Source organism: Bombus vosnesenskii, unplaced genomic scaffold, assembly GCF_011952255.1.
Source record: "Bombus vosnesenskii isolate JDL3184/JDL3185 unplaced genomic scaffold, Bvos_JDL3184-5_v1.1 scf7180000013379, whole genome shotgun sequence".
Classification (NCBI taxonomy): domain Eukaryota; kingdom Metazoa; phylum Arthropoda; class Insecta; order Hymenoptera; family Apidae; genus Bombus; species Bombus vosnesenskii.
Genome location: NW_022883009.1, coordinates 341,363 through 359,255, shown reverse-complemented (window position 1 = coordinate 359,255; position 17,893 = coordinate 341,363). Strand labels below are relative to the sequence as shown.

At 29.5% G+C, this 17,893-nt stretch overlaps 1 protein-coding gene across 11 annotated transcripts; it reads right to left on the bottom strand.

Moving 5' to 3' along the window:
- Positions 1–839: 839 nt before the first annotated feature.
- Positions 840–16,293, bottom strand: LOC117237471 (glycerophosphocholine phosphodiesterase GPCPD1-like). 11 transcript variants are annotated; one of them, XM_033501458.1, is made up of 16 exons: positions 9,361–9,622; positions 7,719–7,949; positions 7,422–7,633; positions 7,152–7,321; positions 6,880–7,070; positions 6,671–6,805; positions 6,470–6,580; positions 4,713–4,866; positions 4,493–4,640; positions 4,175–4,400; positions 3,487–3,567; positions 2,718–2,873; positions 2,220–2,647; positions 1,997–2,144; positions 1,847–1,922; positions 840–1,775 (listed from the first exon to the last, which is right to left on the bottom strand). In XM_033501458.1, exons 2-16 carry the CDS (start codon positions 7,863–7,865, stop codon positions 1,765–1,767), a joined length of 2,394 nt encoding a protein of 797 aa, XP_033357349.1. In that variant the 5' UTR covers positions 7,866–7,949; positions 9,361–9,622; the 3' UTR covers positions 840–1,764. The 11 variants fall into 11 exon arrangements, with proteins under 11 accessions (XP_033357349.1, XP_033357345.1, XP_033357341.1 ...); XM_033501454.1 differs by having other exon boundaries at positions 840–1,744; XM_033501450.1 differs by lacking the exon at positions 9,361–9,622 and adding an exon at positions 16,046–16,293 and having other exon boundaries at positions 840–1,922.
- Between the last annotated feature and the right edge of the window lie 1,600 nt (positions 16,294–17,893).

The following is a 17,893-nucleotide window of genomic DNA, read 5'->3' as shown; positions in this document are numbered from 1 at the left end:
GCTTCAAATGCAAATGCAAAAATATTATTTCTTATTAGCTTTTTTAATGTTCATATGTGCGTGAATATTTTTGTATACTTATAAAATCGATTAAATATTATTGTTATAATTCCTCGTTGTATATGTTCGAACTATCGTTTAATAGGGGAAAGACAAAAACAGACACAAGATTAGAAATCTGAAATATATATGATGTTTATCAGTATTATACACTTGAAGATTGTAATGCAATAATACCTACGTGTGTCAGAATTTGCAAAATTCTACAAATGTATTTCAATTATAAACTTGTCGAATCCCGATTTATGTATGTTTATTAACTGGTTTATTATAATGCATAGCCTCTATGACAATAGAAAAGATCAGTAACCAACCCCCTTGACGCACTGTACACATGCATTTACATACGTGATCCCATAACATATTTGTGGTATACTTCTCTAAACCATCAACAGATATTCTGTATATTGTTAGAATCATAACGATTGATACAATCACTCTCTTTAGTTGTATAGCGTACTACCAATGCGGTATAACGGTATAAATTATCTTCTCTGTTCAAAAACTTTGAAAAGATATTCGCGTGCTACTCATTTTGTCACTGATGAGGTTATCGGATAAGATTAAGATTGATCAGGCATAAAAGTCTGGACAAAAGAAATGTTATCTATAAAGCGAATGAATGATCTTATTAAATTTTACAATTGTACTTATTTGTCAAAGGAAATCAAATAAATATTTGTAACAATAACCATATTATTATTTAATATGGAAAAGAGCGTTTTTTTCTTTTCTACAATTATACTGATTTTATATTTGCATACAATTATTTTTTTTTTAATTTAATAAAGGAATTTTTGCTTTGTTTTTCTCTTAATTCATATTGTAAAATACTTTGAAACATAAATAAGTGAATCTGAAATATGTATATTTATGAAAATTAGTTATTGGCAGCTTTTGTCTATATTCAAAGCTGTTAAAAACAAATCGCATCGTTCTTTTAAAAAATGTTTTTGATAACTTACTACAAAAAAGTATACATTCGTGACATCATTCATTTGTCAGTGTTTCTGTCAATTTGCATTTCTTTTTTATTAATGTTTAATTAACAAAGGAAGGAATATATATAAGAGGGGTGACTTCTTTCTATGAACTAAATGAAATATTGAGAATATTTGTACTAAAAACTTGCAACTCCTGTATTCATCTGCCATAGACAGAATAACAAAAGTTGATATCTTTTCCTACAGCCATTGGACTTTATCAACATTAAAAAAAAAGGCCATTGTATAAAGTAAGACATAATATGAAATGGACAATTAAGTCGATCGATTGCAGGAATGATAAAGTGACGTGAAAAATACAATCGGTCGTCTTTCTTGTGCATTATATGAATATATTCTGTGTAATGGCCGTTAAGGTGATCCACTTTTACGGATCTAGGACTGTTGGGAAAACCAGAACTGTTTAACCCCTTTAGTGTAAGTATTATAGTAAATTATAAGTTACAAAAAATTTTCTTCTGCTTCGTCCTTCCTTTTGTGGTAAATCTTTTTTTAGGTAGTGTCTTCTGTGCCAAACCATGACATGAATGGCTTCCTAAAGGAGAAACATCAAAGACAGTCTTTCGCAGACTCATCCTCTCCATAAATTTCTGGTAACGCTGTCGTTTGGCCACATACTAAATCTGAGATACTTTTAGCTTTTACCGAGTGGCCGAAGGATTTTGCGCAAACGCTGAAATCTTTTGTCATTTCACTGATCTCATTGCTCTCCTGATGGTCACATGTACTTGGTAATTTAATGGTTGACATGGGATATATATTATCACCAAGATTGTTCTTACCAAAAGATGCGAGTGAGGATGTAGTTGACGTGGTTGTAATCATATTTCGCGATTTGTCGATCTCCATGTAGTATTCCTAAAATAAATTAAATTGTGCTGTTCGTTTTTTCCTATATTTGTAAGAATATAAATATTAGTACTACTACTAACCTTCTCTGTATTCAAAGAATTAGTAATTTGTGGTTGCGGTGCACAACTTTGATTACATTGTGCCAAAGCTATTAGTGCCTTTTGATTTTCTCTTGCATCAATCAAAAATATGCTTTCTTTGACTTCCTTTGCATTGTATTCATCAATTCTACAGATAATATTAAATAATTATAACATATCTTTGTTTATAAGTAAATAATTCACGTGCTTGAAGATTACTCACTTGTCATAAATTACTGCATGCAAACCAAGTTTCTTTAAATGTCGAATTGTATCTTTATCATTATTGTCATCTCCCCAGCAAAAGATGATTAAACCAGCATCCTTTACAAATTTAACTTGTGACGGATCCCTAAGAATATCTTCGGTATGGACATTAATTCCTAAGATATCAGCTGCTAATGCATGTCTAACAGCCATTGGTACAGTTTGACATCTTGGATCATGATAAGTAGGATATTTTGAGGTAATGCCTTGTGTTAAAAATACTACCGGATACTTATTTTGTTTAAGACGGATCATGGCACAGATATCTGGATTAAATGATGAGAAAACGATTTTCCTATCTCCTCCATATTCTAGTACGACTTTCAATATAATATCCAAATATAGATTGAGATCGAAAGGATGGTTAAGCTCGAACGTGCCATCCTGTGTAAAATAATAAAAATAAAGTAATAAAAATACTAAATAGATAAAAAAATAAATTTATTACTTTTACCTTCAATTGCATAGTCCATTTAATTTCAATATTACATCCGACATGTTGTTCTAATTCTTGTAATACTGTCTGAAGCGTTGGAAAAGGCTGATGGTCTTCTAAATCTTCATCAAAAAATTTTGGATTCTTTTCACGACCTTCAGCCACATGATAAACCTGTAAGAAAATTTTATTTTGTAAAGGATTTATAAAATAAAGCATTTCGTCAACGTAACGCTGTTAGATCATAAAAAATTGGTGAAAGTAGTACAATGTTTGACGTAAGAGACTTTTTTGAAGCCAAATAAAAGCAAACACTCTGGAGTCATGTGAATATATTAAATATATAATATCATGGAAGGCATGATATTATCTACATGCTGTGATAATGTGATTTTTTATACATATTTTCGATGAACAAGTTCGCGCCCCCGTGCGGAGGCAAATACGCACAGTCAGAGGGGAATGAAACTGGTGAAAGATTATTAAAAAATGATCTTTAAGATCTTTAAAGCATTTCTGCAAAAAGATCATTTGGTGATATTACATAATAAGTAAAAAATATTTTTCCATTGAATTTACATACTTTGATATCTTACAGTATCAAGATTAAGCTTTTAATCCAAGCATAAAATGTACGATATTGTGGTACAATGATGTGGTATTAAAAATTAATTTTAGTTGGTTTTAGAATAAATTTTAAACAGGCATGCATCGAGTTTTTTAAAATAACTAATTTGTTATATATTTTGGCGACGAGTTAGGCGGCGCAAGCGGTATGAAAGCTCACCAGTTGGTTAACCCCCTGCTCAGCTTTATCAACGAAATACAGCACCTTACCCAACGAGTCCCACCACGGGTAATAAAAATCCTGTTGAATATTAAAAAGAGAAAAGTACGAATAGGTATGTTACACCTATAAATTCATGATTGCATGTCTGTGTATCTACATACGATACAATCCCTGAAGTAACTGATTTCTCCTTTAATACAAAAAAGGACATAAAAAGCAAGTTATTAATACGCGTAGCAGTTTTAACAAGCCGCATTCTATGTGATTAATGGTAGATGAGAAATTATATTAAATGCACCTTATTAACTTTCTAATTGATTATGTAATTAAAAATATATAGTGACTTATTATTAACATTCCTTAATACTTAATGAAGTTAATGCTATAATATTCTTACTTATTTTTTGGACACACAATGTTAATTATTTAGTTTATATTATTCATGTATTAGTTGTTAACAAATTAAGTGTAAATAAGGTTTTTAAAAAGTACTTAATGTTATTGAATTGTATATGGTTTATAATAAAATAAAAAAATAAAATCCATTAAATATACGTTGAAAATATTAAAATCTGTAATTAACTGTAAAAGTGAAACTACATATATGATGTCAGTGAAAATAGCATAAATTATTCAAGTTGAAATATATATAGAATCAAAGTAGTTACATATTCATAAAAATTACCTTCAACAGATGTAACTGCTCCAATGTAAGGTCCTTAACAGGTATTTCCAACATATCCATAGCTTCTATTTGTTTCTTGCGTTTTAATGAAATAGATACATAAAAATCGTGGTAAATAACCGGTATATGGTCTTTAGACAGTTGGACGTCAAATTCAACCATATCAGCTCCATGGTATGATGCAGTCTTTAAAGAAGCTATTGTATTTTCACGTACATTAGCACAGCTACAAATAAATTGTAATATATAAGTTTCAGCTCATCTAAATAATTTCTAAAAAATGTTATCTCTTTAATAACTTCAAAGATATTAACGTACTTCTTTGTTTGAAAGGATGTACCCAATCCTCTGTGTCCTACATCCAAGCCAGACCACCGTTGTTCCCAATGTTTTGCATATGAAATATTCATATCCCATGGATAATCTGGAATTGACTTTATCACAACATATTCCACTGTAAGTTGCCCTAAAAAAAAATATATATAGCATTATCATCAATAATATTCAATACTAAAAGATAAAAAAGACAATACTATACCAATTGGTCTATGTTTTGTGCTTGTAATTGGTACTGTTAGAAGCCCAACACTGGACTGTAACGTGCTAGGCAAGATGTAGCTGAAACCGATATGACTTGGTGGTTCTCCTGGAAAACATCTTGAGCTGTACACGTAGTAGTCCACTAAGTATGCCTGAAAAGACAACTTACTTAATATACATGGAAAAATACTACTATTTATAACAACACCAAATGCTTGCATCAATAATTTTTGCTCATCCATTATAGAGCTTGCCTCAACATTAATTAACTCCAATGATCAAGGAAATATGAAAAAACTTTTTTTGTGAATATGTATCTCTAATTTGAGAAACAAGTAAATTAGAGATTCTAATGAAATGTGGTAAAATTTTATGGCAAATTATTAAAGATCCTTGACCACTAAAAATCGTAGGAATTAAATTATATCATTAAAGACATGTGTACATCTTTTGCTTTTCCACAAAATTCTGTTAAGTCTTTGGCAGATTCAAATAATTTGTAGGCAAAAGCAACAAATTACTAGTGAATGATAAAACAAAGGGCGATAATTTATTTCCTACATAATCTGCCTGATGACGCGTATCCCGCAACACCTGCCGATCATTCATTATTAAATTTCGATATCAAGTCTGCAAGGTTTGTAATTCAGATTCAGAAGATTCTGACAGCTTAGCCTGGTATTGGCCGCGCAGCGGTGTCACGTACGGTACAGTAGAGTTGGTCAGAGCTAGAAAATATTAGTAGTACACTAAAAGGATATAGGAGTGATGGGAGCCTCACCATTTTCGACGCACACAGATGGATATGAGGTGTGACAGCGTTGACATCTCTAAATTCTTGGGGTTGTTTAGGATGGCTACAACTCACGTAAACCGATTTCATACAATGAATAGAATGCATAATTTACATGATAAATATTGTCGAAGTCCGATATTTTAGACTATGATAATGCAATGCGCTTTAGAAAATTTTGCGATTTACGAGAGATTAGCCTAAGGATAGGTGCGGTAGGGCGAACGACAATCAAAACCATCATATCTCTGTGTGATGTCATGTGACACAGATGTAAAGTGGTAGACGATGCTTTAGCATCGATACATCAGATTGCATGTTAGCATCATCATTTGCACCAGAGGTCTTGCTTTGTACAAAGCTGACGGTTGTCTTCGTTCCAGGCCAGTGCGCGTGACATCGCTCCTGGTTTCCAAGGAGGGCAATAGCTGCTGAACAAGTTTAATTATCTTTTACCAAGTAATTTGAACAAGTCGCGAGAGAAGACGTGGCCGGCCTACTCGTGGTCTACTGAAAACTCACATGGTATGGTCAATGCGTATCTTTAGTGTGTCTAATTTTTTATATGAATTACCACTAGTTCGTAATTTATTGCTCTGCCACATCTACAATTTTTATTAATCTTTCTTATTCATTATTTATCTGCCACTTAATAAGGATGTACTTTTATCATTAAAGTTAAGATGTCAAATCAAAAGAAGACATTTTGTTCTCTGATCGTTTGTGTGTTTTTAGAGTTAGCTTATATATTACTGAAGACAATGCCTTCGATGTCTCCATCTGTAGACCTATCCACGACGAATAGGCTGGTTTGAAATAAGTATTGGAGATCTACCCTATGTACATAATACAATGTCATACAAATTATAAGTAATGCAAGCAATAAATACCAACCAATGGTTATTCATTCAGTTGTGTATTTACTATGATTTCTTGATGAGGCACTTCATATGATTACTTACGATAGTTTCAGGATATCGAACCGCGACATTGAAGATAACAAATTCGTCTTCATTATAAGCTCGACCAAATTGCTCCTGTATCTTGAAACGAGCTTCTTCATCATTCATTGCCTAAAATTATAACAAGAATATATTATTATAAAAATAAATATGATAATCATTGATTTTTATAAAAAAAAAACATAGTAGAATTATACATACCGCAATTTCTGTAATACTAAAGGCAGGTTGATCAACAACATCTTGTGTATCCATAGAAAGACTATCATCTACACAATCGCCACCAAATTGTGGCAATTCTAAAGAATTGTGCCTAACTAGATTTACAGGTGTCATCTAAATTAAAAAAGATGTGTTCTAATTCTCAATTTTTAAATATTAATGTACAAATATGTAATTTTAAAACACACCTTAATGTGTACTTTCCTATTTTGTAGTCTATTTTTCCATAATTTAATTGGATTATTAAAAAGCTTAAATTGTATCACAGTTTCATCGGTCAACCAGCCCCGTTCAATTTTACAGTAGCCGTTGTAATAACCGAACTTATCCGGATCTGGCAATGTGTCACTAGTAAAATTGCTAGATGCTGTAACAAATTCTTTTACTTAATGTTGCAATTTATAATAAAAATATAATTTTTTAATTAATTAATCTATATAAAATATACTTGATTACATACTGTTCTTTTTGATAAAGCGTGGTGTCATATGAGTTTCCCATCTACGAATGATAAGAGTTTTGGCCGAATTTTTAGTACCATTAGATTGACAGATGACTGCAACAAAATATCGGAACTCTACATCAGCATCGATGGGAAGTGCAACCTTTTGCGAAAATATTTGTCCACCTCTAAAATTTATAAATTTCATTTATTATATTTTAAGTAAAGTACACGAAAAGTAAAATAGTATAAATCATCATGAATATCTAAATGTTTATCTTTACTTACTCATCATCTACATCACCAAATGAGTTATCTCCAGCATTGTCATGTATATCATCACTATAAAACTCTCCACTACTGTTGTTATCAAAAATTGTTGGAGAATCCCGACTGCCATGTTCTTGTGACAACTGGATTGCCTGGTTGTGATTCCAAGCACCCAGTTCAGGCAAATTACCCACTACATATAAGACTTCACTCTTTTCTAATTTATGTACCTGATTAAAATTAAAAAGAAGTGAAGGAAGTTATTCTAAAATTATTGGTTTAATGAGTAACAATACTAATATCAGTACTAATTACCTGGACTCTAAAAATCCAGTCCCTTTTAGATCCCCTCATGTCTGATGTATGTTCAGTCGCCACCTCGATGAAGTTAGTCTCGCGTGGTACCTCTTGCTGCTTGTGTTGCACCCCCTCTTTGTTCTCTATAAACCATATCCGCTGCATATTACTATGTTTTCTTTTTCTCACTGTTTTTCTCTTTCAATTCTCTGTGTTTCAAGGTGTGTTCAATTCACATCAGCTAATTTTCTGTAATAAGGGTCTTATTGTAAGGAAGATTTTAGAATAGCAATCAAATGGGATAATTATTAGATAGATACAATTTTTATGAAAATTGATTTCTGTAAATTCCTTCTATAATATATATTATTATCGACAATAATATATTAAGAATTATTCTTTATATTTAATACATAGGATATTACTTAATATAGTTTTATCACTTTTTGATCAATGTAAATAATTTTTGGAATCTATTAAGCATTATCAAAATTTTAAGAGAACACTCAAATGATTATGTATACAATTGTTAAATTAAATTCCAAATATAAAAAATATTGGATTTTTATACATTTTTTAAAACAAAGTTTTCAGATCTTTAATATATGTATATTTCATGTGTGTATTGTATGTACATATGTATATTATTTGTTTCACAAATATACATATTTTTAATATGTTTAAATCATTTTATTTATTTATTTAGAATTTATAGATTTTATTAAAATGTTATTAATGTTATGTTTACTGGGAAGGTTTAAACATGATAATATTAAAACAAATTATAATATATAAGATAAAACACTGTGTTATTCAATGGTGAACAACCTTTAAAAGTGAAAGCAGAGAAAAGAAGAGCTTAAAGAAATAAATTTAAAATAATATAACATTTTGTGATTAATTATTAAGAATAATTTGACTATCATATATCTAGAATTCCTTTTTAATGTAGAAATTTTTTCATAAATAACGTAACTTTATATAAAATAAGTTTTATAAAATATAGTTTGGGAACAAACATAAAAAATAATTTTACATTTTGCATATTTTTAAAGCAGTTGTAGATTTCTGATATTTTACGAAATTGTTTGCAAGATAATTCCCTTTGTATTAATACATAACAATAGTAGATTATTGCAACATGCTAAATACACGAATACATTTTGCGTTAGTAAAATATAGCACAGTACGGTACAATGCGATAAAATATAGTATAAAAACTGCACCAGCACACACCAATACATGAAACAAAAGCGAAACATCCAGCACTCTTTTTTCAGTAATGAAGTTTGCAGATTATTCAATAATAAATGCAATATTGAATCTGGAGAGCACATGTGTCAATAGTATATAAATATTGGCAAATGTGAAATAATTTCTGTATCATGTCATATGTGAGTTTCGTATAATGAACGAAGCAAACCTTCTAAGTTGTTGTCAAATCACGATCATACAGATATTTTCGCAATTTTAATGGGAAAACTACTTATATGGAAATACACTGATGTAAGAAAGTTTGAAAACAGCTTTCAAACATGTCGGAAACGAGGAAAAAATAGAAAACAATTTGGTTAGTGAGAAAAATGTGAAGATACTCAATCTCTGTTTTGAATTGATTTTGAATATTAAACGGTATCATTTCTGAAAATTGTTAGTTTACCTATTATATCGAAAAAGTTCGGTGGGTTTTACTCGTAAAGTTTGATTGGCAGCCTGGTATTCACCTCGTACAAGAATGCGTGTTATTTGACGAATGCCCAAGGCAGTCGCTCCATATTTTTTAACGAATTTGTCATAATTCGTCTCTTCACAGTACAGCACAACTATCTTAACTGACACGAAACGACTTACACGAGTGCAGCACTACACCTTACACCGCAGTAGTTTTTCTTGCACAAATGAAGTAATGGTCGATTTGGCAACGCCGTGAACATGGAAGTGACGACAACGATGGCTCAGTAGAACCTCCAATTCAAACTGATTAAATTTATCGTACTTTGAGAAATCTATTATATACCAATTTTATTAAAAAATACATATGCATTAGTAGTAATATTACTAACTGTACTTCTTAGTAAGTCAAAAATATTTTATACGATGCAAATATTCAGATATTCTTACTTAACTGATCTTCCACAAAATTTCGAGTAGTTACTTCCTGTCCGCCATACTGTGGCGAATACAATAAACGATATATTTATCGAGTAAAAGTAATTTTTTATATTATTTTTCTTCTATGTATACTTTTATGCAATATTCCGAAAATAGGAATTTTTTAATAAACTATTTCGATACGGATCGTTGTATAAAAAAATAACATTTTAGTTTCGATGTCGTAACAGTTCGTCTCCATTACTCGCAAAATTTTCAACGCCTCTTTCACATTCACTTAAGAACTTCCGTTATTGCCATACACGGTATGCAATAAATCAATGTTCAACTTTCAAAGACTTTCTATCAGAACGTTACATTTCCATCGCTAAATGCAATAATTTGCATACATCAATTTTGAACGACATACATACTATTGAGGACAATACCTATAAAACGCGCTACATAATTTCGTTACCTTAGCTGGGGGTATCGATATATGTGTAAGGATAATAATAAGTATATATCTCTTTTTATTCTGTTATTTCCTTTTGTCTTCTCATGAGTAAATATACATATGACAAAAATTTTAACACATTCGATTGGAAGAAGGGTAGTAGTGACAACAGGAAAACACTCGTTAAAAAAATCGACCATAGGGGAACTAGAATAAGAGTAGCGACGCATTAAAAGAGGAAACTACTCAATGCAAAATGATGTGCCAATACTATATCTACTTATCTTTTCGCAACTGTATATAATAAGAACATCTAATTAATTACAACTGGTAGCTATATGTATATGAATCAAGCACAATCATTAGCGTTTCTATTTGGTTTCCAATATGTGTCTCAAATATTAGAATATTCTTCTGATTTTTTAAAATATTTAAATTAAATATTTTTAATTGCCATTTTTGTCTATACAATATTTAGTTTTTCTAATTATTTTATTTAAAATAATAAAAATGTGACAATTTACATTGCAATATAAATATAAGAGCAGTAATATGAACATATCTGTCTATTAAAGATATTACGATACGTTTTAATGTTTTTAAAAACGTGTTAATAGAACGTATTTTTGCTAAATCATATGTTTCTTGGAATACATCTTGGATTACACCCTAGAAATAAATGTAACACTGCACCATATTAGAATATGTAATAGTCATGCAATGCCAGACCTGGTTCGGCTTCGAGTTTGACTATTGAAACGTGAAAGGTGTATAGGTGTCATATAGTAATATATAAACTTAAAAATCGTATAAAGATAGAGTCATTTGTTATCAAATCATTAAGAATTGCAATTTGTTGGTTCTGAATAACTTAGAATATGTTCCTGACGATTATGAAAAATATTCGTGATTTGACTTGCGACTTGGTGAAATAAGAATAAGAAATTATGATTAAAAAAGAAATTAATTTCTCATTGAAATTTATTGTTCTATTTGCATTTTAATAGCAAAATTTCTTCATGACTAATAGCTAATATGTCTTATATATCAGAAAATTACATTCTTTTCATACCTGTTATTTTGGAACTTCAATTGATAAGCGAAGAAAGTATATACGCAACATTGTTTCTTTTCTTTTCTTTGATTTGTAATTATAAAATACCTACAATTATAGCTATAAATAAATTTCGTGGATGAAGTATACATTTCTTAAAACGAATGTTTTAAAAATTTTTCGTTTAGATATAAATAGAATCTATATTCTAGAAAGATTAAAAATTTATAATACCCTTAATTCTGGCAAAACTATCTACTACAATACTTTGAAATTAATTATTGTTAAGAGAAAGTACACTTTACTCTGGTATCACTATTGCAACAAGCAAGCAGTAGATAGCGTTTCTATCTGTTTAGCTATTAAATCTTGAATTTTTGATTAATATAATATTAATCTGATAAATACAATATTTGATTTATGCTATATGGATAATATCGATCATTTTCATATTTAATATACAAAATTACACACCTAGTTAATATCTACACATCTCTTATGAAATATTTATATTTTTCAGTTTATATTATTAAAATGTTATATATATATATTACATCAAAAATCATATATAGAGTCATTAAAATCACAGGTATCTTTTAAAATTTATATTTTACGTAACCAGGAAATTCTGGATCCCAACTTACGAGCATTTATACTTAGAATTTCTACTTGCCAACACTTTTGCACGTGCGGTGTGTATTTTTTAAGGCCAACGTAACTTGATGAGTTGCAAGAAATTGTCTTAACAAAAAATATTTAAGAAAATATAATTGCGCAACTTCTTTTTTAAAGATTCTTTCAACAGAACTTAAGGTTCGATTGCTTGTGGCGCAGTAATGTATTGGTATAAATGAAGAAATCAATATCATTCCTTTGTTAAAGGTATTTGCATTATACCTATTAAAAGTACTCTACGCTATTAAATATAACATTTCTCTTATAACATTACTCATAATTAATTTGACATATAATGCATACATTTTTTTAACTTTATGAATATTGTATTTTCTGTAAGGATTATTTTTACAGAATCTAAAAAAGAACTATCGTGGAACGCCATTCATTTTTATGATACAAGAATTACAACTTAATTTAAGCAATATGTTCTTTATGTGTTTATTAATTTATCGTATATGAAAGTTCGAGATTTATTTATTGTTCAGCTGATAAATCATGTATGAACTCTCGACTATACGTATGATAATAATGCTACCTTACTTTAACTTCCAAGAAAAAGTGGATTCACAGAATGTAAATCTATTTGTGAAAACATTTTTGCTTAAAAGACGTCCAACCACGAAGTAAAAGAATATTTTTTAAGAATTATTTAAGTCATATCTTTCACAGTAATTTATATTTATTTGACAGAAGTGAAACATTACACTATTCCGCTGGTTTCTAAAAATGCCTTTACTTTTTGCGGTATAAAGGAACATTACGGTGTCGGATATTATTACGTATTTAGGTAAATGTATTAATACATAGCTAAAAATATTTATTAGATATCATTTTTCTCTCTACTTTGTTTTGTTACGATTTTAGTTTTCTCAAAATTAGATGTTTGAATTATCATTTATATATTAATTAATTAATATATTTTTGTTATTTATATACAAATAATTCTTGACATGAGTTCAACGACATAAGAAACAATGTTCAAGGTCTCACAAGGTCGAGAACGACAAAAATAATCTAGAATATTTGCAATGTCGTTCCATTGGACAAAAATATCTGTCTTTAAAATGATTTTCAGTTTCAAAAATAACTTTCTTGAATCCTGTAAATTACGGTTTTGATATATTTTATTACGTTTATGTATTTCAGCAGAAGAAGCTTTAAGAGAAATTGCGAATATTTAATAATTCAAGTGTCCTGTATGGAAATCTACGTATTTGGCTGCAAAGCGGCAATTTTTTAAAAATAAGTATTCTGAAATAGAATTTAAACTGGATATGTATACCGTCTATTATTTGGACACAGTTCAATGTTTCTTGAACACTGTTGATTGTTGATCACTGAATTCAAAATATAATTCAAGATAAAAGAATATCATATAAAGAAATTTAAATCTAAAAATAAAAAGAAAATAATGAAAATTATATATGTAGTTAAGGATAGAAGTTCTATATATTTTTTTAGTTGATAGAACGATCGCATGTGCTTGATCAGTTATTTCAAGATTACCCTGTATAGCTTTGTTCGATTTTTCGTCAAGGTTTTTAGCGATTATTGTTTAAATATTTTACGTTTTATGATTCTACAAAAAGTATACTTTAAAAGGATTCACTTCACTGCTTGTTTTCAGCAAACAAAAAATTTTAGTTATGTATCTGAAAATTTATTTTCATTTGCTTTTTATGTGCGATTTTCATCATATAGTTCATATTAGACAGAATAATGATCAAGCGTTGTGAAAGTCATGCTAAGTTACATATCGATCTGTTCGATTCATAGATATATATATACTGGTGCACACTTAACAAAGATGTAAAAAAGGCCGCTTAAAGAAACAAAACTAAACATGCAATTATTCCGATGCCATTGTTCTATTACCATTGACACAAATACACTGTGCTCGTAATCGTTTATACCTCCATTTTTTCATTACTTTGCTATTGTTGCGTGTAATTAGCGCCTAAATAAAAAAACACTATTTCTTTTTCTACAAATAACACTTCACAAATAATGTTTCACAAACGAACACTCAAAATATTTTTTTCTCAGGCTTCTATTTCATTGTATGATTTATAACTATCGTGATCGACTTAACCATTCAATATCAATTATTCAGTGGAAGATCAAAATTACAAGCAATCGTTGTTACATCTAACCAAACAGTTGTTCATTAATTAATAAATTATAGCGTATATTTTAAACTATACTCACTATTATTATTTGTAACATTAATTTTTTCTTAACTGAAGTTTCTTTTTTTTTGAAAATATTTCATTAACTATTTATAAATGAATAAATTATATGTATTATTTCTTTTGTATTGTGTGTTATTATTATTATCATTATATTATAAACATCTTTGTATTAAAAGATATATACATTTCCTAGGGATACCAAAACGCCATCTGTCCATGATTTTTCTTGGATCGCCATGTTTTAAGGTTAGAGGATAAAGCGCGCGTGACATTGTTAATTCGATTTGAAAGTTTTTCTGTATAGCATATAACGCTAGTCGCTCTTGTGCAATATTTGCACGTCATGAAATTGCACATTCTCTTAGCACGACGTACGTCATTCCAAAGTCAGCAGGGAAATTATGAAAAATTATACAAAATTAATGTACATAAAAGACGTACATTGGTATGAAATTATTTTTATTTAATGTGATTCATTTAACGTGGTTATGAAGTCCTAATAATATACAATAGACGATAATAAAGTTCTTTCTCATTTCTGTTTTAATATCTCTTCTATTAAACCAATATCAACAAAGTACATCTACCATAGTATATGTATATGTGACAATGATTTAGTCTATCTAGCAACAATTAGTTTGCATACGTATTATGGAACAATTCCTAGCAATTAAAACCGGAAAATAAAAGCTGAAAAAGTTATTTGTGACAATTACTTGCAATCATACCTCGAGTAGTAAGGAAAATTGTTTAACAAAACAGTTCTTATTCAACTACAAATAAAAAGAGAATGTGTTGTAAGGTTCAAAGTCCATAAAAATTGATTTATTTCTCATTCGTCATTATAAAATCCATAGTTACATCACTTATTTGTCGCGACATTTAATTAACTGTTTAACAATTTATTAACCAAATTATTGTTTAATTCGTTTGATATAGAAGTAGAATTGTTTATAAAATTATTATTGTTACGCATTATTCGATGGATCACAAAATCGACAATTTCATTTTTATTCGTGCAATCTTGCGAAGTTCCAGAAGATTTTAGCTTGTTTAGTGTATCTCTATTCTTCGAATCATTATGTCAGGTTGAGCAATGTAAAACATTTAGCCGTATTTCTTTGGTAACATTATTTTTAGTTGTTATTTTTCAACGAAATCTCGAGGCAATTCCGTCAAAAACTGTGTAAAAACGGCGAATATGCCCTTTAAATATGACATAGACGAAGAATTTACTAACAGTAAATTAAGATTATTCTCGTTTACACAATGTATGTATATGATATAATTGTAATTTTGTACAACGATAAATCGACACGCAGCTGTCACATTGACTCATCGACTGCGAACTTTCAATTTATTGTAAAAGGATTCATGTGATTTCATTGTACGGTTTCACGTATGGTTTCGTAGTGACGAACAGAATCAATCTAATAAAGATCAAATCAGTTAGGTTGAAAACTGATAGGCAGTAGGGAAATATGTACATCAGTCGAGCGATCGATTCGAGAATTTATCGTTAACGTTCGATAAACTATGGATTTGTTCGTACACATTACGGATAGGTTTTTATTTCACGATCAAGGAGTCTAACTAAGAGTGAGTTTCGCGACTCTAAATGTCGCCAATTACAACACGTGATAAACAATTTGCCGCTTACAGTCGGTAGGAAATAACTTGAATTTTGACTTTAATGTACGAACGGAACATGTGGACGATTAATCGGTGGGATTAGCTTTTTGGAACACACCTTGAAGACAGGTTGACGCAATCACACGGTCTGTCACGTATCAAAAACCAAATGACTGGAAAACATTTCCGTGACGATATTGTTAACGGTAATAAAGTGTAATGATGCATCATTGCTACTCACTAAGTTTTGTCACGTGCACTGTATCAAGCTCTTCTTCTGGTGGGTATCATAGCAAGTGAACTAACTATAAAAAGTAGTCACACAGTGTTTCACAGACGAATATATAACGTGTGCGCACATCGCGATGATAAAATTCCTACAAATGTTACGAACACAATTATAAGCGAGTAACAAAGGCAAACAGACAAAGAAAGAGGGAAAGACACGATTTGCCTAAACAGAACAGACAACCTTTGCCGCCGTCGAAATACTACTGACTGTTGGAGTCGGATTTCAATCAGGTTATGCAAACCCTACAAACCCCCACTTTTCTTTTCCTCTTGTATACCTACGCACGTGACTCTCTGATATGGTCAACATCTATGTATGCAGACTCGTGTATACATATGTATATATGATGTATGGACGTGTCACACGATTTTTGTAGAACACGCGCACTATATTTTGGACTTTATTTTATATTTGTTATACTTTCATATATTTTATTTTAATATTTCATATATCTATATTTTATATTTTGTATAATTTTATATTCTAACTATCTATCGTATGAAGAATTGCAATTTTTATTCAAATTAATTGTAATTTATTCTACATTAATGTATAAAGTAGGGAGAACTATTAATGCATAATACATTTTTTATTTGTAAACTTTAATGCGTTAGTGTTAGTGTATTACATTAATGAAGGAAGGATTGAACATTTTCAGAAGAATATATCATATTAAAAAAATGTTTAGGATGGGATATTTGCAGAATTATCATTTTTTTGTAAAGAAATATTTTATTAAGAATAAAATGAGATAAATAAGCAACGAAATGTTAATTATTATATAGCTATTTCTTCTGAAATAATTGAACTTTATTTATGCAAGCGCAATTGTAATTGTACGTAACATTATGTAAAGTGTTTGTCGGAAAAATACTCACCATTGATAATTAACGATCAAAAAGTATTTTATAAATCTATAACCCTGATATAGGGAATCATTTAATTTGTACAATAAAAATTCGTAGATTAACTAATTCAGAGATGAGGAAATTAGAAAGAAATGACTATTGTTGTTTTGTATTCTGTTTTATATAAACTTTATTTACAATATATAAAAATTTACAAAAATAAATTGATATATAATACACTACATAAAGTCATACTTCTCTCTATCTAATCACAGGATTCTCGATTGTTTAAGTGTTTATATAATTAAAAGTACATCTTTCACAGCCAATTTTCGATTTTTATATACTTACATACTTATCAAGAATAATCATTTCTTACATTCCTCTTACTTTCTAATTAATGAATTCATACACATTCAATTAATGGAATTTTAGTTGCATCTATGATGCAGTGAACCATAACATGATTATATTGGTAAATGGATGCTATTGCTACATTATTCATTATTATTGTAGGCGTTTCTCATCCAAAAAATACTTCGTCAAACTTGTAAACAATATGTTTGTCATATTTAGAGACGTCATTTGTATGCGAATTGCTTCATACATGACTTCCTTACATAAAATGTGAGTGTTTGGTTTCGTCATTAGAAATTTTGCAATATAGTGTTGACGGTAATTTTGTTTGTTAAAATTTGAATTCTTGTTTTAGAAAACGTCCATGTTATCTATATGATAATTTTAAATGAGTAAACTAAATGGAAAAAAGAGGTCAAGTAATATTTGAAATGATATATTTTGTATACGTAATGCTATATACATATAAATACTGTGATTGTAGAATATTAACTTATTACCGTCACGTATGTGTGACGTCCATTTACCATAAAGAATGGAACGTCATTAATATGTGACGTGTTGGAGCGAACGTAGTAAAGTGCATAATAAA